This window comes from Bolinopsis microptera, chromosome 8 (genome assembly GCF_026151205.1).
Source record: "Bolinopsis microptera isolate Bmic1 chromosome 8, MBARI_Bmic_1.0, whole genome shotgun sequence".
Classification (NCBI taxonomy): Eukaryota; Metazoa; Ctenophora; class Tentaculata; order Lobata; family Bolinopsidae; genus Bolinopsis; species Bolinopsis microptera.
Genome location: NC_087079.1, coordinates 15,298,162 through 15,324,182, shown reverse-complemented (window position 1 = coordinate 15,324,182; position 26,021 = coordinate 15,298,162). Strand labels below are relative to the sequence as shown.

The 26,021-nt window shown below is 37.8% G+C and overlaps 2 protein-coding genes across 10 annotated transcripts in view; both read left to right on the top strand.

The window, feature by feature from the left end:
• Window positions 1-11,815, top strand: part of LOC134819086 (atrial natriuretic peptide receptor 2-like) — a 42,996-nt gene extending 31,181 nt beyond the window's left edge. The window contains exons 1-21 of one of the 8 annotated variants that reach the window (XM_063828847.1): window positions 2,103-2,435; window positions 2,591-2,684; window positions 2,874-3,041; window positions 3,264-3,447; window positions 3,780-3,908; window positions 4,183-4,298; window positions 4,456-4,617; window positions 4,853-5,056; window positions 5,345-5,377; window positions 5,889-6,118; window positions 6,314-6,482; window positions 6,655-6,834; window positions 6,960-7,131; window positions 7,294-7,452; window positions 7,581-7,752; window positions 8,488-8,628; window positions 8,779-8,902; window positions 9,072-9,315; window positions 9,481-9,671; window positions 10,276-10,549; window positions 11,160-11,815. In XM_063828847.1, the coding sequence (XP_063684917.1) occupies window positions 2,158-2,435; window positions 2,591-2,684; window positions 2,874-3,041; window positions 3,264-3,447; window positions 3,780-3,908; window positions 4,183-4,298; window positions 4,456-4,617; window positions 4,853-5,056; window positions 5,345-5,377; window positions 5,889-6,118; window positions 6,314-6,482; window positions 6,655-6,834; window positions 6,960-7,131; window positions 7,294-7,452; window positions 7,581-7,752; window positions 8,488-8,628; window positions 8,779-8,902; window positions 9,072-9,315; window positions 9,481-9,671; window positions 10,276-10,548 (3,423 nt within the window). In that variant the 5' untranslated portion in view covers window positions 2,103-2,157 and the 3' untranslated portion in view covers window position 10,549; window positions 11,160-11,815. Of the gene's footprint in view, window positions 1-2,102; window positions 2,436-2,590; window positions 2,685-2,873; window positions 3,042-3,263; window positions 3,448-3,779; window positions 3,909-4,182; window positions 4,299-4,455; window positions 4,618-4,852; window positions 5,057-5,344; window positions 5,378-5,888; window positions 6,119-6,313; window positions 6,483-6,654; window positions 6,835-6,959; window positions 7,132-7,293; window positions 7,453-7,580; window positions 7,753-8,487; window positions 8,629-8,778; window positions 8,903-9,071; window positions 9,316-9,480; window positions 9,672-10,275; window positions 10,550-11,159 lie in introns of those variants that run through there. The other 7 variants (XM_063828843.1, XM_063828848.1, XM_063828844.1 and 4 more) reach the window with 7 other exon arrangements.
• Window positions 11,816-14,100: 2,285 nt separating this feature from the next.
• On the top strand, window positions 14,101-19,963 carry LOC134819729 (fimbrin-like). 2 transcript variants are annotated; one of them, XM_063829829.1, is made up of 14 exons: window positions 14,101-14,214; window positions 15,132-15,203; window positions 15,317-15,346; window positions 15,980-16,122; window positions 16,318-16,448; window positions 16,723-16,884; window positions 17,041-17,219; window positions 17,379-17,628; window positions 17,797-17,885; window positions 17,986-18,139; window positions 18,587-18,725; window positions 18,905-19,061; window positions 19,198-19,284; window positions 19,418-19,963. In XM_063829829.1, exons 2-14 carry the CDS (start codon window positions 15,156-15,158, stop codon window positions 19,478-19,480), a joined length of 1,632 nt encoding a protein of 543 aa, XP_063685899.1. In that variant the 5' UTR covers window positions 14,101-14,214; window positions 15,132-15,155; the 3' UTR covers window positions 19,481-19,963. The 2 variants fall into 2 exon arrangements, with proteins under 2 accessions (XP_063685899.1, XP_063685900.1); XM_063829830.1 differs by lacking the exon at window positions 15,317-15,346.
• The last annotated feature ends 6,058 nt before the right edge of the window (window positions 19,964-26,021 follow it).

Below are 26,021 nucleotides of genomic sequence, written 5' to 3'. Positions count from 1 at the left end.
GTCAAGTCTTTTCTAATAACATCTAATAAGTTTAAACATGGTCTACCCCGTCTCCCTTCCATAAAAATATCAGAATTTATAGCAAATAACATAGAGGTGTATGCTGGTGAGTCTTCCTGTCCTCTTAAGATATGTCCTAACATTCTCCATCGAAACTTAGAGACTCTCACAGACAAGGGAGTGACATAACAACGAGCATAGAGTGCCTCATTAGAAATAACCCCAGTATAGATAGTTTATAGATCTTTAAATCATCATTGTTTCTATTTGTTGTGATGCTGATATAGTCACTATTATTTTCCAACACTCGACTCCAAACACGTAATATTTGCTCGAACGGAATTTATCGAGCAATAATAAATGGATTCCTATTATCTTATTATGGAGTCGAAAAGATTTGCGGAACTCCACAATTTCTTTACAAGTGTCAACAAAACCCGAAAAAAGTCACATCTGCACCCTTTGTGCTCCAAATATTAGCATAGGTGCGATCTTACTTTACCGTTTACTTTAATTTCTGTGCTGGAAGGAATTATCAGCGTACTAGCGGCTTTTTCGTAAAAATTAAACTATTTATTATTCCCTTGAGCACTAGTGTTGAACCTGTTGGACGCGTTCTGGGTTGTCAGCCTTTTTGTTGACAGCCATGAAGTATAAACTCGACTGAATAGGACTTTAATAAATAATAAATTAGTAAATTTCTAAATAATTAAATACGTTACTGTCAATTAACTTTCAAGGAAATTCCCAGACAATAAACCCGACTGAATTGGACTTCGTGGAACCAGTATAATATCTATTCAATTATTTATATAATTATTTTAATAAATAAATACATTTTAAGATCATTAAATACTTCGTTGTTACTTTGTTAGGTACTTTAATATTCGAACAATTTACCGGAAAATGAACTTTGAGGAACCAAAGTAAAATCCATTTATTTATTTTTATTATTTCTTCGTTCGTTTCAAATCTGACCTTGATTAACAACCACACTAGTGTAAGTGCACACAGAACTGGCGGCAGCTTCCCGAGAACGTCTTTAGATAAACGCTTTATTGTCGAATCTGCATGACCCTCTTGCTGATGATTGGTTCTACTTCTATTGACACGCATATATTATATATCATATTATTATGTATATGTTGAATATCGTTATAATCCTTGTGATAGGTCTCTGGAGCAATTCAAGGCAGGTCACAGCTTACGATTCTGCCACAAGGGGCCATCATTGGAAATGTTTTGGTTGCGGTTAGGAAGTTTAAAACGTTTAAGACTTTTGTTTAGACGAGCTGGTACTTTATAGCAACTCTTGCTAACTCCAAGTGGCAAAACGTATCCGGACATTCTTCTATTAGCTTGTTACAAATCCTGTTTGCATTGAAAACATACAGAGTTAAGATTTTATCACGTTTTCTTCATGCTGGTGAACCACGTATCCAAGGATATACGTTGATGATGATTACTTTTATCCAATAACATTAACAACCGAATCATTTGGAGTCTGCTCCGATTGGTCTTTGAAGCAGTTAAAACAGAGTTTAAAGATTTATGAAGTATTTTCATAAGCATTTAGAACGGGTAATTAGCATGCTTAAATTGTTTTCAGACCTCATGTGACCGTCTGTGACCTTTCTTTTTTCTTTTAACTTTCACAAAATCTTGTTTACATAATATAAGGATTTAAAGAACTTGTTTTAATTGCTGTTAATCTCTCTCATCGTCTGACACACGGACGAGCCGTCTGCTGGGAAATAGTCTAATGGACTATTCTAATTGGTGACCAGTTGGTTGGTAACACCTTTTTCCGGATTGCATAATTAGCTTGCATTTTCTTACTCCTTAAATATGTTCTTTTCTATAGTTTCCTATGCAGTATTCACCAAGCATCTTCTTATGTAAACCTTCTTAAGCGGGTTGACGCGCTATTTATCTAGTTTGATTCTTAGTTTTGATGGGTTGTTTTTCTGACATGGCCTTTTTTTTCTCTTCTATACTACCACATCTGGAGGAAATTTTATAAACTGCTACTGTTACATAACTGAGTAAAAAATATTTAGAAACATTGTTCTAGTTATCCCATATTGATAAAGTTCCACATGAGTGTAGGGTGTATTATGCAGCAAGAACCATCTCCCTACCACCCACCATGAAACCATGATGTGCACACTCCTCTCCACCCTCCTACTCCTCCTCCCTTCTCCCCTCCTCTCTGAACTATCCTTCAAAGTCGGGGCTATCCTAGAAGTCGGGGAAGAAAACCAAGTGTGGCCGATAAAGGCAAATGAGACGCTCGAGTACGCCAGAGATAACATTTTGAGGGACCAGGGGATAAAGATAGAGTTAGAGTACATTCACGCAAAGTGTAACACCAAGACGGGGCTGATACAGAGTACTCGTAGGGTGGTGGACGTGGATCAGAGCGATGGAGTGGAGTAAGTTGTTATGGAAGGACGGAAATAGTCCGTTATGTGGACCGTCGGGGGGATTCAAATCTAAATAAGTCTAAACTGTTTGTTTGCTTCGGGTTGTAACATTTTCAATCGAAAGATGTGTTATGTTTTGTTGATATTAATCTAAATGTTTTCAGTGCCAGGGTGGACGGTTTCATTGGACCCGGGTGCTCTGAAGTCTGTAAGAACACTGCTTACATCGCCTCCAAAGAAGGCTTCGATATACCTATGGTACGTTAATTCAAATTAAACTCATGTTTAAGACTGTTACTACATTTATGGATTGTTTAAATTTGTCAAGTATTTTGCGGGCAACTACAAAGTTACAATGCCGACCAGCTATTAATAGATGGTCGGCATTGCAGTAACTATCTGTCATTTTTGGGTAATTAAATATTTAAAATCCCATCTAAACTTCAGATCTCGTATGCTTGCACGCTGGACAGTCTGAGTAACAAAAAGGAGTACTCTACATTCGCTCGAACTGTGAGCAGTGTCGGTGCCAACGGTGGCCCCATGGTTACTATAGTCGATCACATGGGCTGGGAACGGATTGGGATTATCTACAGAAATATCAACCTGTATGAGGTGGAGTTTTATAAGATTTATTTCTTTAAAAACTTCAAGTGTTTCAATGTTTCCTTAATACTGAATCCTTTTACGGTTGAAATTTGGAATCTTTAGTAAATAGGCTCGACAATTATAAAGGGTTCTTGAACCATAGAAGTGATACGGAAGTATGTCTGTAACTTTATTAATAAAGAGCTCAGCCTATAAAATAGAAACCCACATTCATAACTTGTTGCACAGGAAGCTGCTGCCGAATTGAAGAAGACATTAGAAAATGCCTTTGAGGGTGAAACCAACGACAGAATGCCGGACGGATTCAAAGTCGTGTGTTACAAAGTGTGGTATTTCGACGACACTGCAGATGCTACTGAGAAGGAGGCTACTGCTAAAGATATTCTTAAAGAATGCAAGGATGAAGTCAGAGGTAGGACCATAGTTACCATAGTGACTATAGTTACCATAGTTACCATAGTTACCATAGTGACTATAGTTACCATAGTTACCACAGTTACCATAGTTACCATAGTTACCACATCAACTTCAATCTGATTTCCGATGACATAAATATGTATTTCATACTCATCTATAGAGCTGAGAAAGACTGTAAATCCAGCCACGTTCTTGTATGTGATATTTGTGCACAGCTTTCACAGCATGCCACTCTGGTATGTTTAGCAACCTTCCTTGTGTTGGTTTGTTTATCATAATATGAGAGCGGGATATAAACACCTTAATTCATTTTATTTTTATTTTCAGTGTTCATGATCCTGGCTTACGACTCAGATGTTATCCTTTTCTTGAAGACCGCTCACTCTACACCATCTTTCCCTTTTAAAGAGAGCGCTTTTATCTCACTTGAAGTGACCACAGCCACGGTTAAGAATGGTAGGTTGGAGATTTGCCCTGGAATCATTGCTTTCGAATAAATTATAAAATCGATGATATCGTAAAAATTCAGATTTAGGTATGGACATGCAGAGAATATTTGGAGAGTTGACAAATATTTTATGCTTATATTTTAATAACGTTAATGATGGGCAAACACACAGTTATATAAACTAATAGGTCTGGTTACCATTGTGTCAAAACTAAAATCAGCCGTCGGTATACTTTATTTGATTAAACTTTTGTTTGATTAATCACTATGCCTTCCTTCCAGACACACAAAAGTACACCAGGGGCTTACTATCGCTCAGTCAGAAGAATCCCAACAACACCATGTTCCAAGATCTGACTAATAACGTTCGCAAGATCACAGGAAAACCCGACATCGTTGTAAGTTTGTCCGGTAGAATCTTCACTAGCTTATTTTCTGAATCAGGGTAAGGTATTTCATAAGGTATTATTTGAAGGGCTTTCGAAACCAAGGGTACCGAGGGTGCAAGTGTTGAAATTCAAATTAGCAAGATTAATTACTTTACTAATTCCTCAGTTAGACGTGTACAGTGCGACTCTGTACGACTCACTACTGACTTACGCTATGGCAGCCAAAAAGATCAAAGATGATTACTACTTAGAGAACGATTCGCAAGAGCTGGCAGTAAAAGAGGCCGGTGCTAAGAAACTCATTAAGAACGGAACAAATATGGCTCAGGTTTGTGAAGCAGTAGAGCAGGAAGTTTAATGTATGAATTCATTATCTCATCATGTGCACAAAAATTACTAAATGGGCGTGCGATTGATTTCAATGATTTCATTCTGTTTTGAAGAAAATAATTTCGCAAGTTAAACTTTCAGTCTTTATACGGATGATAGCTACTTCTCAGGTGCGGATCGCAAACATGATAACTAAACTTCTTCTTAATCTTCACTAAATTTTGATATTTTAGGTAATATCAACACTGGACCTATTTGAGGGAGCATCAGGACAAGTGAAGTTTGATGCTAATGCAGACAGGAAGACCTCTTTGGAAGTGTTTCAGGCTCAAGTTGTGGACGGCACCATCTACTTGGTCCCTATCTTTGAGACGGACTCCACTGGCAAGCTAAAGTTGGTTCAGGACGCCACTTTTCAGTGGAACGACGGTTCGGATGTAAGTTGGAAGTACTTTTTATTTGACTGCACTCAAATGGAACCAAATCGTTAATTTTAAACGGTTATTAGATGCAAGAGAAGTTTGTTACTAGAAACGTTGTTATATACTTATATAAGGACAGTGTACATATCCGAAACCGTAATTCGTTCTAGTCTGTATATTTACGTAATGGTTCCACACAGGCAGTTGTTAAGGAGGCCTTTGTCATTTTTATCCCATAGTGTAACATTTCTGGATGTCCCATTATTTAACACATTGGTGATAAATCCGACATTTTATCTACAGGTTTTGATCCAGGATTATACTACTGTAGGCCCAGTATGTAAATAAAAGCCTAGTAGTGACCAAGTGACCCTTAATTAATCTTCACTTGGTCACACAATTAATTAAAATTGATTATCGAATCTTCTTTCGATTTCAAATCCCGTACCAAATTTTAATGAATGATTAGCCCATTGATGTATGGGATATTATTAATATTAGGATTAGAATGATAATCAAATTCACACAGCATGTAACACAAGAGATTATTCGCAATTAAATAGGTTCCTATTAAGGACAATCTCAGCAAAGTTTCATGCACCACCCATACATTTTCGCTCAGAAGATACGATTTCTATTTCTATTTCATACTACTATTATTTGAATCATTTGGAGATAAAAAGTTGTGATTGATTGCACTCATAATTACAGCCCTTTAGTAAAAATCCTATAATCTTACGTTAGAAAAATCCTTATTTATTCACATAAATCCGTAATTCTGGCTGACAATAATAAGGTACGGTCGATTTACAAATTAATTAATTAATTAACTCTTATCCCTCCGCAGAACACACCTTCAGCATGTGGTGATGGCAGAGAACTGTGTACGGAGCCTGATATTCAGAAAACAATCCTGCTGGTGACCCTGCCTATAGGAGTAACCCTCCTGGTAATTGTATCAGTTCTTATTGTCTTTCTTCTGTGGAGGAACAAGGTTCAGCGATTACAAGATCGGTGTCTCTGGAAGATCCGAAGCTGCGATGTTGAGTTCAAGGACGCCGCGGCGCAATCCGGCAGGTATGACGATCTCTTTATATACCATAGTTCTTGCATTTCTACCAACCTCCATTCAAAATGATTCTTCCCGGCAAATAAAAGATTCCAATAGATTTTAGTTGTTATTTGCACAAATCTGCTATGCAAATGGTCACTGTGTCCTGTAATATAAGACCAATTACGTAGATTAATCTGACCAAAATCATTGTTCTGCAGGTTCAGGTCAGTCGATCGGAGCATGTCCCGAATGTCTACAGCATCTGATGCCACTCTCAACCATGGTATTGTCGCGTACTACAAGAACAATCCCACCTTCTTGAAGTATCTCAACACTGATATTAAGTACTTCACTGTTACAGATGAGATAATTCTAGAGTTCAAGCAGGTATTAACCAAGTTATATCTTAGTTATATTTATATATCAATAGATAAAACCTTGTTTGAATTCTTTTCGACAGTGTATTCTAAGGTGCATGGTATTATCTCCTGCTTAGTTTAAAATTATACTCACATCTGTGAAGTGCACATTGCGACTAAACACGTTCTATTCACCACAGGTCAGAGAACTGACCCACCAGAATCTGAATCCCTACATTGGGTCCTGTGTCGAGGTGCCAGACAACTTCTTCCTTGCTTCTGTTTACTATCGCAAAGGAAGTCTACAGGATGTCCTCTCTGATTCAAACCTCAAATTGGATGACATGTTCAAGATGAGCTTTATATTCGACATTTGCAAGGTTTGTTGAGATAGTTTCAGTTTTTGGCACTCAAAAATACGTTTATGAGAAAAAGAAAATAGCTACTCATTTGAATGCTAAATGAGGTAGAATCGGGATTCATAATTTACGATAATGCTTTACAGGGTATGCAAGCTATACACAACTCACCTATAAAGTTTCACGGTCGATTAAAGTCCTGCAACTGTGTAATTGATTCTCATTGGGTGCTAAAGCTTACAGATTATGGATTAAGGAAGTTCTTGTCTTCATATGCTTTAGTAGATCCCCTCAAATCAGAAGATGGGAAATTCTTTGGTAAGTTTAGGCCATTTTTAATTTACAAGAATTTCATAAGGCTCTATATATATACGGTCTCGATATTGAGGGTCACAGCGAATTTAGGTTAGACATTGCAATCGTTAAATTAGTTGGAAAATGAATGAATAATGAATAATAAATGTCCTCATTCCTCATCAGATATGTTATGGATGGCTCCAGAGCATCTGAGACAAAGAGAAACAATCCCAGAACGAGCGATCGGATCTCAGAAGGGAGACATCTACTCTTTTGCTATTATCGTATCGGAGATCATGTCGAAAAATACTCCATACGGAGATGTAAATTGTTCTGCTAAAGGTACAGTTAACATACAGTTTATAACTGTATACTCCAGATCACGTCGTGAGATCTTAACACTCTTTGAAAACTTGTCTTGTAAAAATGGTTTGTAAAGCAAATCGACTGATCATTAATCCCTTTTTCAGAGATAGTGATGAAGGTCCAGGAAGGATATGTGCCACCGTTCCGTCCTGACATGCCGCTGGAATGTACTGAAGGTTTTGCTGAATTAATAAAAATGTGTTGGGATGAACAGCCCTTGTCAAGACCCGACTTCCCCAAGATTCTAGCTTTCTTACACGTCCTTCAACCTCAAAAGTAAGATTTTAGTTGAATTCCTCTACTCCGTTTAACAAAATAAATTCTAATGGGGGTTTTGAAAGATTGATTTCAGATAATCCCTCAAAAATATATATGCCCTCCGAACGCCTTAATTTGTAATACTGTGCCCGAAACGATGTCACATAAATTTATTCGCTTTACAATCACAGTGGACGGTAAGACGATTAATTTTGGAACATTTTCATCCAGCTTGTAAGAAGGACACAGCATTTCGTTATCTACATTCTAGTTTGAAGCCACTTGAATGATGAGTACCATCGACTTCATTTGGGTGGCTGCTATAAAAGGAACCTCTTCTGTTGATCTTATTTTCAAAACTGCACTAAAATGTTCGTAGTTGATGAAATAGCAGATACACCGTATCTTATCTCTATGGCTTTCTCTTTTATTTTGTCCCGCTCTTCCATTCTTGCATTGTTCCCATTTTTGAGTTTGGTCAATTTACAACCCTAGTATTTAGTAACCGTCTTACTTAACATTTCTGGTTACAATTGCGTGTTTTTTGTGTGCCAAAAGCCGTTATGCCCTTTTGGGTTAATGGATATTGCTACTTGCTTACTTGGCGAGCACAACATGGGTGACAGCTGGTCTACACCTTTCATAACCTTTAGAGCTTTAGTATTAACTTATATATATTAAGGGATTTAGATATTTACTATACTTCTCGTAGACAATGACAGAACTTGGTGGGTAACAGCTTTTATATTTTAGGCAGAGATCAATAACTGATCGAATGATAAAAATGATGGAACAATACACTGATAACCTTGAGGAATTGGTTGCTGAGCGGAGTGAACAGCTTGCCATCGAGAAAGAAAAAGCTGACAACCTTCTATGTAGAATGCTTCCGAAGTAAGATAATTTTGAAATTTAAAATTTCGTCCGTAACCTTTGGTTGCCAATTTTATTTGTTTAATTGTCACTTTCTCCCTATTCCTGATTAAGCCGGTCATACAAAAATAATAACTCTCTAGTATAATAACAGGTACTACTTATCTTCAGGCCGATAGCAGAGAAACTGAAGCAAGGAGAGCCAGTCGCCCCTCAGGCTTATGATGAAGTTACGATATATTTCTCAGATATTGTCGGATTTACAGATCTCAGCTCTCAATCAACACCATTCCAGGTTACAACAATTTGCTCCCCTCCTTCTCTCTGATCCATCGATACACTTCATTTACTAATTAACCTTTAGCAGTCACATTATCTCCTAAGTTGAATCTTGAATCTACTATTTTCACGAACTTATCTTTATTTTGATAACTCCTTTACCTTATGGCTTACCTCCTCAACAGGTTGTGGATCTACTAAACGACCTATACAGTCTGTTTGACGGTATAGTAGAACGTCACGACGTGTACAAGGTGGAGACAATCGGGGACGCGTACATGGTAGTCAGTGGCCTGCCCGTCCGGAATGGAAACAGACACGTCGCTGAGATAGCCAATATGAGTCTCGACTTTCTTAACTTCGTCAAGAAGTTCAAAGTGAGGCACAAACCTGATGTTCAGCTCAGATTGAGGATAGGATTGCACACTGGTAATAACCTTCCCATTACCACTACCAGGCTGTCCGTCTGTTTCACCTGAAGTGTAAACTAATTTTGAACTCTTGTCGCGGACTTTGGTATATTATACCGTATACCAGCTTCACTTTCCTCGTGTTAAAACGGAAAACCCGTCGTAATAATGAACATTTCTGTAGGTTCAGTGTGTGCCGGAGTGGTAGGACTGAAGATGCCTCGTTACTGCCTCTTTGGAGACACCGTCAACACCGCAAGTAGGATGGAATCTAACGGTCTTCCTCTTAAGATTCACATGAGTGACGACGCGTACGATGCCCTCTCAAAGATCGGAGGCTACGAGCTGGAGTCTAGAGGGGAGATAGCTATCAAGGTAAGACTCAAAATATTCTTCAATATTCTCCGCACTTTACTAACTTAATAGTCAGTCGCAGCAGAGTGAGGACAGGCTCCAAATTAGGTTTGAAAATTAGAACTTGTTTTACTTTTAGGCTGCGTTTAACTTCTCGTCCAAAACTTCAGTACCTTGCGTTAATTTCTGACACCAACAAGGATGTTAGAATAACGTTTACAGATACTACCGTTGTTTGAGGCATACCCAGTGTGGGATCATTAATTTGTTTTTTGTTTTCCTTTTTTATTCGCTTACTAAAGAATGAGTTCATTTGCCATTCTTTGGCTGTTATTTATTTAATGCATGTGTGTTGTATGTGTTGTAACTTGTACGATGTGTTGGATCGTAGAAACCTTGGCCGTATGTTTTTGTTAAAAATGTGTTTCATGTTTAGCATGAATTTGGTATTACTGTCGTAAATCATAATAATATGTCATGTTGTATGAACATTTAGATATTAGAAATGTAAAATGTGATATTTGAATTGTGGTATTTGAATTGTGATATTTGAATTGTGAAATTTGAAATGTGCAATGTGAATATCGTTATGAAGCATGTATTGAATTAAGTTTGTTTCCTCAAGGGAAAAGGTCAAATGAAGACCTGGTTTCTACTGGATAACCCAGAATCCGAGAAACTGCGAACACAGCCAGTATTTTCTCAACAAACCTCCGCTATACTTGAGAATGGCGTAGTAGTTCCCAGTCCCAGTCCTAACAATATAGCTAGGACTGGTCGGCCCAATTCGGGACGTCCCAATAGAGAGAGCCGTAGAGCCCGCCGCCCCCTTACCACTCACGACTTTGCGGATGAAAATTACAGGAAATCAACCTCGAAACTTCTCAAAATTTTGTAGCGTGAGTATTGGAGCATGACATGAAATGGATATATGTTCGATTCGAGCCTGGGTGATTATTATGATCCGATGTTTGGTGGAACAAGATTACAAACGTGACTTGATGAGCGTGAGCACAATGATTCTACGAGGGATTTGCAGCCAGCAGCACCACATGATGGTCTTGTGGTTTCAGAAATTATGATTATAAATTAATGATTGTTATGTTCAATGGGATTCTGTATGATATTGATTCAGTTTCTTCCGATTTCTTTTTACAGCCCAATTTTGGTGTTTATTTTCCAGTAAAGGGTTCTGGTTCATTGGAATAGACAGATTGTAACCTCGAACAACCGATAATTATTGATTAGAGGAACGGACACAGCATTTATTGCCATAACATTACCCTAATCCTTTCCATAATTCTAACCTTTACTCTAACCATAACGGTTTTTCTTAGTGGTCGAGCTTCTTGAGTTTTTGGATAATGCCAACAATCTACATCAATTCCATCATATACTCTGTTTACCATACGACAAGTGTATCCGTGATCGGTACTGTTGTAGGCTCAGTGCACAGAATCCCCTGTATTGAACAGTTGACATAATATCCTAAACTACTCTCTCCCACAGGGAAAAGGCGTGATGACCACGTGGTTCCTCCTTGGAAAGGAGAAGAAACTCGAGGAGTCCCAGCTCCTTACAACCCTGCCCACCTCCTCGGAAAGCAACAAATCACCGTCGCCCAATATCGTCAGATCCAGGTCATCAAGTCGGAGAAGCGTAAAGAGAGAACGGCCAAAGCAAGCTGTTGGGCCCTCAGAGACTATCATATCAATAGACGGGACTGCTGTTTACAAAAATAAGTCAGCTGAAGACTCCGAACAGAATGATTCTGGTCAGAGAAATAATGGTCACAATAACGGTTTTCTACCATCGGTTAATGCCTGATACCACCTCAGCATATGTGTCAACTTGGTCACACAAAATTAAACAAAGCTAGGATTATTTTTACTAAAGCTTAAGGTCCTACCTACTTATCTGAACAGGAGATTCGGGAATCAAGAGTTAAATATGACAGGATCACCATTAAATGTAGATTTACGAGGAAACTGTTGATTAAACTTGCTCGAGTTTTAATGCTATTTATTGTTTCAGAATTTATCAAAACCTGTTTTGTATTGTTGTTATATATTTTGTCACTCTGATAAGTGGAGTTGTGTTTTTACTACCGCAATCTGAGATATCTTTGAAGTATGAATTTAAACACTGACTCTTAAATATTTTAACCGATGTGTTTATCTTTTCTGGGGAAGTGATACAATGCTTGATTACTAATCAAAACAGGTGCAAGGATCTGAATTCTGATGAATAAGCATTATTGATTTAGCATCGCTATTATACGATAAAATGATAAATAAGGGCGAGGGAACGTAAGGTTCAGGAAGAATATAACTGGGTGAGGCTATAGCCGGGCGAGTGGGACGGAGAAGGAGGAGGCTGTTCTTTGTCCTAGGACCATATCTGCTCTTTAATAGGGATTACTTATTAACAATGGGACAAGAATGATTACCCAAGTTAGGTACGGAGATAACGTGGCTGACGATCAAATGTTAATTGTGTTTATAATGATATTCACCATCCAGGATTACTGTGTTTGCTATTGTCTAAGGTGTGTAACCGTTTAAAACTATGGACATAGACATGACTAAGGAGACGCATTATGTCCTTTACATCCTCGTTAACCTGAACTACTCTCCCAAAGTCATTTGTATGACTTGCTTGTCCTTTCAGTTTCATAGGAATTCAAGCGTTAGGCTTGGTCAAAATACGATGTCTGAACACTGAAGTCATTATTCTAGTGATTTCTTCTTGGTGAATGCTAGCATTAGCAACATGTCCTGTGCAGCCTCATGCATAGTGAATAATCATTAGCTCTCTGGTGTATAAATTTGAAGGAAGAGGTAACGGTTCATTGATCGGTCTACCTGTTCAGGTTCATATCAAATAAGATGTTGAAACTCATTACTCATTACATCTGTTAAATGTTCACTGTTCAGAGCATTCATTTACAGGCTCTTGCATAGGCATTAGCAGTAGCACAAGCAATGGGCATTAGCAGGCTTGCCGTTCGTTGCGCGTATCCTCAGTGCAATTACAACTCTCTCCCTCTCTCTCTCTCTCTCTCTCTCTTGTAGTTGTACCCTGCTCTGTGGAGCCTGATGTGGAGCCTGTAAGGTGTGTATTTGTTCATCGTTATAGCGCTGCTCTTGGTAAAGTTTTTGTGAAGGATACTATACAGTATACATTTACAATGGTGGTGCACATTGCACAATGACCATTGTCCTTATATAATACACCAACTTGTATCTGCAGCGACGCGAGGGTGTTAATCTCCATCGTTAATGTTGCTGAATTTTGATGTCGTTATAAATAGTAGAGTTCCAGCTTTTAAGTTGCTAATGTGTCCCACCGATTACAGATTATATTTATATGTTATCAACTGTCTGTGCTTCTGTGTTCTGTTATAGAATAACATTAGTTCCAGTAGCCTTTGCTAGATCTTATCGTTTCCTGAACGATTCCGAAGCTGCTCATATACTGGTTCGTTAGTAAGGGGTCGTTCACACTTCACATATTACGTAATCAGCCGAGGGGGATTTCCAAATGATTACGGTAGTGTAATTTTGACACAATAGCTATGTGTAAAACTGATTACGGAATGGGGGGGGGGGGGTTAAAAATGGGCCAAAAAGTGATTACGTAATATGTGAACGACCCCAGGACTCCTAATGAACATTTAATATCATGATATCACCTGCGTGACCCTGCATGCAGGTGATGTGGTCTATGTTAGATTCTTAGGTACCTAAGGTAGACTACATTACGTGACTCTAAGTCTAATCTGCATGTTAATGAAGGTGACATTGTTTCGTCATCAGTCATGTACAGTTACACGGCCAAGCCATCTAGTCCACTTAATTATCTGCCCTTTAACATCCCTGCAATAGTTGTTATCTCACTCTTTTGTCGGTTGGTTGAAAATATGAAATCATTTATCACGGAAATCGTGATCTGAAAATTGTATCGCGATCGGAGGCAATTGAAGTTGAACTCTCCATGTCGAACCATTGCTAATTATTTTGTGTATTAAACCTTATTGTTGGGGATCGTTCACACTTCACATATTACGTGAGCCAGCCAAGGACTTTTGATTCACTATCAGTATCACATTGTCAATTGCATTTGTTGTAAGTAAAGTGGCTTACGGAGAGACGATGGGTGGTCTGAAATTGCCCAAATCTGGCTTACGTATATGTGAACGTTACCTGGGGACCTCAGGCTATCAGGTTCATAATAGAGATTAGGCGGAATGACAGGCTGAGCGCGGCCCAGTAAATGCAAAATGCATGAACGATCCCTTTTTGTTTTTTGTTAGACGCTGCCCGACTTATTATCTCATCGATGAAAGAGCGGGACCATGGAAGGGGTGCTTATATTTATAAAGCCGTATAAAAGTATAAAGTGTCCTTAAAATATTATCATATTATTTGATATTAACATCGAACACCCAAGTGCAGTTGAATTGTTGAAAATGAAGTCGCCTCGGAGATAGAAGTTCATTAAAATTTCACTGAAGTAACGACATTTGATATCCACGGTGTTGTGCGGAACACCGGAAAAAAAAGTAAGTTGAATGCTCATTTTCAACGAGCGTGCTAAATCACTTTGCAGTTTTTTGCTGATATTTCGCTAGGGGAGCATTTTAACCCTATGTCATGAGGGGTGATTCGGAAACAGCGTGCGAAAATGCATTGAAGCAGTTAAGTTTCGACTGTCAGGGGCCTTTTTAGAAAAGTCTCGAAGACAGACTGTAGAGTGATTTAGCACGCTCGGTCGAGTGTAGAGTGATTAATCATCATCCCATTCTCAATTCATATTTCAAATCGTGGAGTTTTCTAGGTTTCTAAATATTCTTTCATCAAGACAAAATTCACGGCAGCATTTTGGTAATGCATGAATAAATTAAAGTATTTAGTGTCGTCAGCCCAATATGTTATATATTTATAACTATAAGAACTAAGAAGGGTATTTTATTTGTATAGAGCGTTTAACGCCCCAAATACAAGTTTGTTGCTAGAACAAAGCATTGCTTTGGTTTTGTCTTCTAAGTGAACACTGAACAATGTGTTTGTAAAGTTACTGTTAGTGTGTTAGAGATGTGTGTTAGAGATGTCTGGTATACCAGACACCCATTATGTAATTATGTCGGTAAGTACCTTAGTACCAACATCCAGCCACGCGCCAAGTGGGCGACATTGCCTTTCCATGTGCCACAAAGTGACACGAGATTAAGATGTTAACCTTGGTGTGCCACAAAGTAATGTAAGGTGGAGATGTTAAACTTGGCATGCGCCTTTCTTTATCTTATAGATAAAAGCAAAAATAAACGTTAATGAGGCCGAGGGCTTCTGAAAAAGTAACCCAGCAACTTAGTGACAAATGGAACTTTTAATTGACTTATAGAAATTGTATTTCTTCATCCTAGTTAATTTATAGCCGTAGATTATATTTTGTAGCAATGATTAAGCAATACATTCACAGCAGGTGACTAAGCGAGACATTGCGATGGAATCAGTATCGAAAGAAGATGCAAAACAGTGCTTTGCCGATGACGTAAGTTTTACTATTATAGTTGCGATAATGCTAAATTTAAATAACTTCCGATTGCGAAAATTAAATCATTTCAAATTATTATTGATAAAAGTTTCATGTCACCTTCCGAATAGGAACAAGAAAAGAAGTTAGACGAAGAACAGGTCGAACATGATTTAAGCTAACTGTTCTTCTTTCTTCTTATCTATCTACTACCATACTATTACTATTATACTACTTTTAACGTTCAATTAGTCCATTTTACAATTCTTCTCACATCCTAAATGCTTTGAATATCAAACCTAATCTTTTTGCTTATTTTATCTCAAATTCTTGCTGTTGTATTTCAATCGTGTTTATTCCAAACATCGCGTATGCTAATTCATATTTTCTGCTTTAACTTTCGCCCTATACTGGTTCAAGAGATCGTTAGTGCGTTACGTGAACGTCTAGGGGAGGTTATGGAAAGTTTTCCGTTGAGTGTACTTACTAGAGAGTTAGTATTACTAAAGAGCAGCTAATACCTATGCGTAAAATGGCCGAGAGGGGAGTGGGAGGTCTTGTATGGCCGAAATCATGCTTACGTATTATTCGATTTTGAACCATCCTTAATTATGTTTAACAATAACGGCGATTTCTCATTGAGTCATATCTGAACTCTGAAGTCTGTTGATAAGTTAAATTTAATCTATAATCTACGACAATTTGATGACTACAAACATTTAAGACTTAATAATCAATTTGAGCATATCTGTCTATATTTATCCAAAATCTTGACATTCCCAAATTTAATCCAGGAGAAGGTGGCCTTTGTGAGGTGGATAAACAAAAGATTGAAGAATGATCGATATCTTACAAAAAATTACTTTAAAAAGTTCCTGCCTCTCAAGGAGGAAGGTGATCACTTCTTTGATATGATAAAGGATGGCATTCTTCTCAGGTAGGTAGATTTCACGCACATGATATAGATGAATCTATTGATAGCGAAACTGATAACATATTTCCAACTATTTGCCATACATAGATTTTAGAGTAAATTTTATCACAGCTTGAAACTAGCTGGAAGGGTTTGTAGTCCCCCAGCATAACAACATGTGTTTTATTTGTTAGTGTTCTAATACATCCTACAATCCAGTAAGTTGATAAACGACTCAGTTCCTGGCTCAGTGGACGAGAGAGCCCTGAACTATCCAAAAACTAGACCGCTCAACTACTTTATGATGCTGGAAAATCAGAACTTGGTCCTGAACTCGTGTGTTGCCATAGGTAGGCTGAAATATATTTACGTACCTCATCAGTCATCGGCTCTAATTTTACAGACCAAGAATTTTTTTCGGTCCTTTATATATTAGTATTTCGGTCCCATATATTAGTATGGTCTAAGTATCATGGTTCTCTTAAACATTTGAAGCTTAATAAAAGTGTTGAAATTGTAATTTTTAGATAGAGGTTGTTTCCGTAAAACTAAATGGGATGGCAGAAGTTTTATTTTTAAATTTGTTATTCAGAAGTGTTATTTTGACAATGATACTTTGCGCAGGTTGCCGCATAGTTAACATCAAACCTGAAGATATGGTTGACGGAGTTAAACAGTCCCAGCTGAACGTAGTATGGCAGGTAATTAGAGCCGGACTGATGGCTCACATCAACCTGAAGAGTTACCCCGGACTTAAGATATTGCTCAATGAGGGAGAAACTGTGGGTAAGATAACTACCATGATGAAATTGAATAGCTGAATTAGAGTCCTGCTCTAGATCATCTTACTCGTTTCATTTTAGTACTCAACATTTCAATTTGACCTAACTAGCTGATTTGCATTCTGAACCCAAATATTAACCAAGCTCCATTCAATTTCAGCTAAGTTAATGGCAAAAACTCCAGAAGATCTCCTGGTACGATGGGTAAACTTTCATATGAGGAGGGTGTGTGACCACAAACAGATCAAGAACTTTTACAAAGACATACAGAATGGGGAGGCTTACACCTACCTGTTCACCGCTATCGCACCTCAAGACACCGACCTTCTTCCTCTCAGGGTCAGTTTTACATTCTTCTCATTTCCTTCCTTAGTGTTATATAAATAACAATATCAGTTCTGTTCTTGAAACTAACTTTTTTCTTTTCAGTTGTTGTGTATATGTAAAATGTTTTATGAATGGCCCCTATTAGCCGCGGCTTTACTTATTGTATTCCAGGAGACTGATTTAGAAGACCGAATGGACATGCTCCTTGAATACGCAAGAGATCTTGATGTATTAAACTTCGTGACTCCCCGAGACATCATCAAGGGTAACATCAAGCTGAACACGGCGTTTATTGCTCAACTTTTCAACGCTTTTCCGTCCTTAGAGGTAGATGATCAAGAAGACCAAATTGATGATTTTGATGAAATGCAGTACAACGATCAAACAGAAATGTTCTTTGAAGAAACTAGAGAGGAAAAGAGTATGTTTAAGATTATTAGATGATTATTAATTAGTTGATTTAAGTTTGATTATTTGTTAAAATATGCTAGATTTGAATGATTGTTCCACTATTTTGAATATTGTCCACATCTAATGTCCTTTGAAAGAGATTGGGTGACTGTTTCACGAAGTTGCAACACTTTCACAGGTTTCAGACATTGGTTGAACAGTCTCAACTTCACACCGTACGTCTCTTACCTTTACGAGGACCTAAAAGATGGCTACCTCCTATTACAGGTGATAGCATCTATTCTAAATTCTAGTCATTATATCCATTATAAATATCAAAATGAGTGTTTTTGTGAAACAACCTGTTTTTAATACGACTTCTTCTCAGGTTTTCAACGTTTTGAAGCCAGGTATGGTGAACCAGGACGAGATAAACGTCCCTCCCTTCAAACCTCTCCAACAAGTGTACCACGCAGTGGAGAACTGTAATTATTGCATCACGCTGGGAAGTGAGCTGGGATTTGTACTCGTCGGAATAGAGGGTTAGTACTTATCTTAAGGGTCGTTCACATATTACTTAATCAACCGAGGGGGGAGGGGGGTTTCCAAATGATTACGTTAGTGTAAATTTGACACTGATTACGGGGGTAGGGGGTTACAAATTGTCCAAAAATTGATTACGTAATATTTGAACGACCCCTTACCTGGTGTGACATTCCCTCTGTTTGTATTCATTTCACTTTTGCTCCCTCAGAGAAGCGACAGACTCTTTTAAATCTGGGAAGTATGGTATTCCCCAATAGGGAGAAAATGTTGTTGTGTATCGATATATCATAGCGTAATGATATCTTCAGTTTAATAAGTGCCATGAGTTTAGACTTCCCTGCAATATCGGGGTTCATGAGATCTTAACTCGGATATATTAAATGACAACTTGAACTAAGGAGATGTAATTCCACCACGACCAGATAACAAGATGTGTTTTCAAGGTAACAATATCTACGAGGGTAACAAGTTGTTGCTGTCCCTTCTCTGGCAGATGATGCGGTATTATACTCTATCTCTTATGACGTACGGTGACAGTGACAAGAAACTTACTGAACAGGAAGTCATCGAGTGGTGTAACAAGTCAGTCTCTCGCTGCAACCTCTTTTATTATTACGTTATTCGTCGTTAAAGTAATTTGTGTGTTTATAATTGTTAGATCTACAAATTTTATTAATACAATGGAATTTAGCGGCAATAATTGAATCTTAAAGATTCGAACGCAGCGATTGGAATACTCAATGCAGCACAATTTTAACCAGGAAGCTGAAGGAGGACAAGGTGAAGAAAGGTCGCCATGTTTTCAGGAACTTCAGGGATTCTACTCTGACGAGCAGCCAGGCAATGTTGGATCTGATAGATATCATTCAACCGGGGAGTATAGGCTATGATATGGTGGCAGCGGGGATTACTCCTGAGGTGAATTGCTTGATCACTGTTTTACCAGTTACCGTTCACCGTTGATCACCCATTTTGAATTGAAAAATATAATAATCACGAGGCTACATAACATTTAATCACTTTTTTAGCACAATTCTAATGTTTTACTCAACAGGATAAGTTGGAGAATGCCCGTTACTGTTTAACTATGGCGAGAAAGATTGGAGCTACAGTATTTGCACTGCCCGAGGACATTATTGAGGTAAATTTGACAATTACATAAATGAGACCGACATTCAAATAGTTCTCGTTCGACTTTAATCGAATTTTTTTAAATCAAATCGATAACATAAAGTTTACGACGAAGGGCATATATTCAAAATAAATCATTTCAGGGCAATAACAAAATGATAGGACTTGTTTTCGCTAGGCTGATGAAAGTTGGTGCCAACCTGTAACATAATCCTGGAATTTTCATAAGGAAAGATGAACTCTTCAGGCGAACGCTATTTCGTCACATCCTCTGCTTGAATAATGGACAATATCTATCAATTCGAATTACGAATGGAGCTTTTTGTTTACAAATCGGGGAATTGACTGCTGTCCTGTTTGGAACAATGTTAATAATAACAATGTAAAAAGGGCGTTTAGTATCATATTGGGAGCCGTGATATCAGTTACAAATTAAGTTAATTTGTATTATCTGAACTCGAAAGTAAGTTGTCGTGAGTATGCGATTGCTGTGTTTCATGTTTTTTGTAGACACGTGCAAGGTTAAGAAATTGTTTAGATTTAAGCTGTTCTGTTAGCTTTCAAATTTAAAATATCTGTAGACTGTATAACTCTTATTCAGAATTTGATAAGATAATACAATTACATATATTCGATCTGTCAATATCATGATATATTTTAAATGACTTAAATGCAATGCTTAAGTTTTCAAAGAAATATCGTATTAATTATAATCCCAAATAAAAATAAATGTCGTCTGGTTGCAGTGAAATTCGTTTTAAAACTCTCCAAATATTCTAAAGATTGCTCTCGGTTAAGCAGTTACATAAATTTAATAAATCTTGAAACTGAAGCGTTAAACAGCTGTATTTTCATCGACTTGAAGAGTCGATGTAAATTTTAATACAACTAGCAAGATTATATATAAATATCTATCTCCTTGACATAAAAGTTGTTCATGAAAGTGTACGATTAAGAAAATTGAGTAGAGTGTAGAGTGAGATTAGAAACTGACGCTGACACTTTGAGCTCGTACTTGGAATTACTAATTAATTTTATCTCATGAGACTAGTTAACAGAACCAGCACCGTCAACACATGCAGACTTCTTTTTTCGGACGAGTTTTCGTAGCCAGGAATCTCACCATTACACAAATCATGTTCATCACAAGTCGGAGAATAGGAGCACTTAACCAACTCCGTATCTATTCCGTACTTCTCTGATTCCCTGGTCAAGGAAGACTGTAGAATGGGGGCCACGCCCTCGCAGGACACTTTCCCGGGGGCGCAGGATTTCCACAGCAACTCCAGGTCTTTATTCTCAACCCGGAAGTGGATCCGGAATGAAATACAGGAGTCAGTTTCGTAGCCATTTGCGCAAGTTTCTGTGTAGTCCGTAGAACACGCTGAAATTATGATAAATTATAATCTAGATCTTAGTCACTTGACTTTATTCGTATGGATGATATTGGAATTGTGTTCATAAACGTAATTTATAAGGTTCACATTACACAATTGAACTTCTGGACGAAGATCTGGAAAAATCAAAATCAAATTCTGTTATGATTGGTTTTTAATTTTAGGTTAAAATTTTGTACCAGACACTGACAAGTAATACTGAATAAATTAATAAATTATCATCAATAATTAACATTATTCGTTAATTAATATTAATCGTTGTATACTTAAACGTTGAACTCACATTGCGTAGTCTTAAGTGAAGCGTATTTAGATTCCAGTTGGGTACCGTTCAAGTATTGGAATTCCTGACACTTGTAGCAGACGATGCCCGAAACAGGACATGTTAGGATTATTGCGGTAAGGAGAATTGTCACTATTTGGAGATTCATGACCCGGATCGCTCAACAAATTTAAGTATAATCCTTCCTGTATAAATATTTTATTTTAAGCGCGAATAATTTCAAGCTACAATTAGAATTGGCTTGAGTTGTGATAATTGAGAAAGATTACTGAAATCAAAACATTTTCCGAATTGAGTTGAAGATCTTAATTAGATAAAACGGAATATAGATTCGGAGATGCGGAGATCAAGAAAGATTTATGTATATCATATTGTCGGGGAGATTAATCACAAGCTATATTAATATATTATGATGTAGCCTAAGGCAGGTAAGGTATAATGTATTCGTTTGGGAATGGAAGGGCTAGAACTTCGGGATAAAGTAGGATATTAGTTAAATTTATCAACGTAGCTAGACTAAATGAGTAGACAATAATTACATGAAATTGTTGTTTTCCGGTAACAGAGCAAGTGAGCAGTTTAAGATTCGACAGTGATTTAAACGGTAACAGACGTAAATTTGAACTCGGAAAATTAAGACATGTATATTTGATGGTTATAATATTTATGATAATAGCACCTGGCTTAGGCTACTAGTAGTAGTGCCTAAAATTAACACGTGACTTTTGAGGCCGAATGAAACTGTCATACCTTAACCTACAAGTAGTAGTACAATGTACGCATACTGCTGGAAATCAAAAATAAATCGATTGTCATACTTTAGTCTCAGGGTTCTTCAGTACGCGATTTTTAAAAAATTATGCGAGGGAATCTATAGTAAAATTAGAACACAAAAGCGCGGAAAGTTGATACACCGACACGTTGCATTTCCCTTTTTGCCGGCTATTTTATATTTCGCCGGCCGTGCGGCGTGCACGCTTCGAGTCACGTACGAGTGCACGAAAGGGATATTTCATATTGCATATATAACGTATACTTGTATGCTGTAGCAAGGGGATTGGGAGAGTGAGACTTAACGTATAAGTTACGGCTAAGCTTTGCCTTTATAAGTTTATATAAACGCATATTGACGGATTATTAAAGCAACACGTCCGAACTCTCTGCAGTCTTAAATTAATGCAAATGCTAGCCGCGTTATGAAGCCGAAGGAGCAATTTTTGACATTTAAATAAGATGCTATCAAGTATCAATTTATAAACGTTTGCGTGTCAATATTATGAATTTGATAACTTCCCAAACAGATTTAAAATCTTGGGCGTGGTTTTTTGGCGAATTTTAAAGGGCTGTCATGTGTCGTGTCGAGCGTGCTAAATCACTTTACAGCCGATCTTAGAGATTTTTTGATCTTAGAGATTTTTCTAAAAGAGATAAACTTGGATCGATGTATTTTCGCAAGCTGATTCTGAATCACCACCATGACATAGGATTACTCAATTAGTATTAAAATGCTCTTCTACACCCTAGCGAGATATTGGCGAAAAACTGTCTCGATCACGTGATATGACCATACAAAGAAGTTGGTATAATTTCTCGTTAGGGTTAGGGTTTCAGCATATGCTTTTGTTAAAGATTGGGTGAAGGTTAGGGCTGGGATCAGATTAGAGACTAGGATCATTTCGATTAGTCATTCAGGGCCACACCAAAAGAACGTGTTTGTGTAAATTTTAAAATCTTTCAATAATGCCTATTTCAACATTTTTCAAAATAATCCCTTAAACAAATTTTAAAAGTTTGTGTTCGCTCGAAATCTTTAAGTTTGGGATGAGAAAATGATAATATTAATATATGTCATTAACTTTCGTGGGATTGGGAAAGCAGAAAAACTAATCGAAATCGAATGAGCAAAAAATTCACCTTTCGCACGTGTAAACTTTAAGCGGACGTTGTCAGTTGTGTGCGCATCGAATGCATGACGCATGTGCATCGTAAATTTGATATGTGTGCAGTATTTATATACTTTAAGTTTAATAAGCATGTGAAGTTTCAAAAGATTTTGAGTAGAGTACTCTAATCACAACGGAACTCCAAAGTCGAGAAAAATCGTGAAAATTGGAACTTTCATTGATTTTAGCGATTTCCCCCACGTAAGTAACTTTCCGATTTTCTACTCCTTAATATGTAATAGTAATAAATCAATGGTGTGAAATCGACTTCAGAAGCTGTCATTTTGTCAAAATTAAAAATCGATTTTGAAAATCACTCAACTTGATGACGCGTCTCCAAGTGGTGATAATGACGTCATACTCCTATTAGTTAAACAATCATATTCAAGATTTGTGATCCAAGATGGCCATATCTTTTGTAATTGTTAATATACAGACATTTGAATATAATTATAAGCTACAATCAAAAGGTGAAAGCGTGATCTCTGATCCCTGATAAATATACATTAAATATGAAATGAAATAGGTATTTATATATATGATTAACCAACAACACAAGGAAGGTGGTTAACCATGTCAGAACTGTGAGTGATGTGAGCAAATGTGTAAAAGTGAACAAAAGTAGAAGTATAACTCATGATAAGGCTAAGACAAAATGTTTGTATTTGGTGTCTTCAGCATGAAATGGTCACCCGGGATCTTTTCGACCTGGTCGCGGTGTTTAAAAGTTTTGTTGGTTGACGATGTCAACCCATCGAGATCGTTGCTCTGCGAGAATGCTAGCAAGAATGCTAGTTCGCGCGGCGCGTCGAAGCGGCGAAGTCCTCCAAAAAGTTTTGTATCCACTACATCCACATCCATATATGATATATATTTATCGAATACCCAGAAAACCTTACCGCCTGCTGGGCTTGCTAGAGGTGACAGATTTTCAGCAGCACGTTTGGCGTCGCGCGTCACATCGAGTTTACCTTTCGCACGCTGCATTTAGTTTAGTAGTCATGACAACGACATGACTTTGCAAAGTTTAAAAGCTGTGACCTTTTATTTAGCCAAAAATCAAACTTTTCGGTTTAATTCAGAATCTAAGTTGTCCCAAATTGTGCTCCTGGGGAGCCTCCTTAAAATTTACGAGACGGACATTTTGTTGAAAACCGGAAGGTTCTATTTATTTTACTTTTGGAGATATTCCCCGGCTGGTAGGGTTTGCTGGGCCTATAACCTACGCGCGTTCAACTTCAAAAGAATTTGCACTTTCATTTTAAAACGTTCACTTTGACGAACCATAACTTTCCACCAATCAAGTCAAATTTCAATTTTAATATATCAAAAGAAAGTAGAGAATTTCGCCAACAAGAAAGGGGATTCCTGGATGGGTAGGTAAAAACGCGATCTACGCCCTCAAAATCGACTTTTAAAACTTCATACTGCATATTCCGCCGAAATTATAAGTCTTATAATTATATCGCAAAACATCCCCCTATATTACCTCCCTGCAACTTCCCCCCTTCCATTTCTCCCCCCTTCCTTCTGCTTTCTTTTGCAGCTGAACTATGAACTCTCAATCTCATGCAGCTCTCTTGCCTACCCAGAAAACCTTACCGCCTGCTGGGCTTGCTAGAGGTGACAGATTTTCAGCAGCACGTTTGGCGTCGCGCGTCACATCGAGTTTATACCTTTCGCACGCTGCATTTAGTTTAGTAGTCATGACAACGACATGACTTTGCAAAGTTTAAAAGCTGTGACCTTTTATTTAGCCAAAAATCAAACTTTTCGGTTTAATTCAGAATCTAAGTTGTCCCAAATTGTGCTCCTGGGGAGCCTCCTTTAAATTTACGAGACGGACATTTTGTTGAAAACCGGAAGGTTCTATCTATTTTACTTTTGGAGATATTCCCCGGCTGGTAGGGTTTGCTGGGTATTAAACACTTCGCAAATTTAAACGACGGGTTACGTCAATCAAGCATGATATCTTCATTGAAATTCGATTTTTAGAGGCCACGCCCAATCAACGTTGAATTGCTTATATATAGTTATATATTAAAGTCACTATTGTGACGGTACATTAGAACTATAAAATAGACAGAAACAAAGTGTGAAGGGCCTGAACGGAACCCCTCGGTTTCAGTTCCTTAGTTCCTTGTTTAACACTGCCGTACAGCAAGGACATTCGCCGGGTTCTCCAAGGATGGGCACATATAGTTCACTCCACACTCATGGGCTACATCACCGGGGGGGGGGGGGCAGGGGGCAGCTGCCCCCCCCCCCCCCCCCGGGATTTGGGGGACAAGTTTACAAAAACATGAAAATTTATTCTTCAACATAACATTAAACCAGACGGCTATGGTATACAGTTTTGTTTTCGCAAAGTGTAGTACTAATGTGTAGTTAAAAGAAATTGTGAAGTATGTACTGTCAAGTTTAAATTCGGACTACTTACATTAATTTGCTTCTTCTTTTAGTTGCTGCTAACGTAAATTCGTGTCCCTCAAGTACTGGAAAATGCGTCAAAATTGTCTAATTTCCTTAAAAATTTTCCGGGGGGCAGCGCCCCCAGACCCCTGCTATTGTAGGTTCTACAGGAAATATTTCCTTGGAAGTTTTTAGAGGGCGATCTGTGAACAGACAACTACCTCATTCCCAACCATAGGAACCAAAATTCCTATACAAATACAATATATCATCGATATTATTTGATTCGGTATATTCCTCGGATGATTGATAAGGGGTTGTTCACATATTACGTAATTAGCCGAGGAGGAGGGGGTTCCCAAATGATTACGGTTGATTACGGGGGGGGGGGGGGGGGGGGGGGGTTTGGCTGTTGATTACGTAATCAAAATTTTCTTTTTTACCCACTCAATTTCATTCTGATAGTGATAAAATTTATGAATAGATCGGGTATCCGGTATCCGGCTGCTAAAGTAAGTAGTTTGGAAGGTGCTTGGCCGGATATAATAACAATGATTTCGGCTCATGATGATCAGGGTAGCATGAAACGTAGAGAAAAATGTTTTCCAGGGGAAAAAGTCAAAAAGGGGGGGGGGGGGGTAATTTTTTTTTCCGTCAAGAGTGGGTGGTTGATTACGGTTGATATATGTGAATGACCACTAATATAAATACA

Coding starts and splice junctions, on each gene's coding strand:
- LOC134819729 (XM_063829829.1), top strand. CDS start 15,156: ATGGAATCAGTATCGAAAGAAGATGCAAAACAGTGCTTTGCCGATGAC. Junction 18,140..18,586: donor TGTACTCGTCGGAATAGAGG/GTTAGTACTTAT, acceptor TGTGTTTTCAAG/GTAACAATATCTACGAGGGT. Junction 18,726..18,904: donor GTCATCGAGTGGTGTAACAA/GTCAGTCTCTCG, acceptor AATTTTAACCAG/GAAGCTGAAGGAGGACAAGG.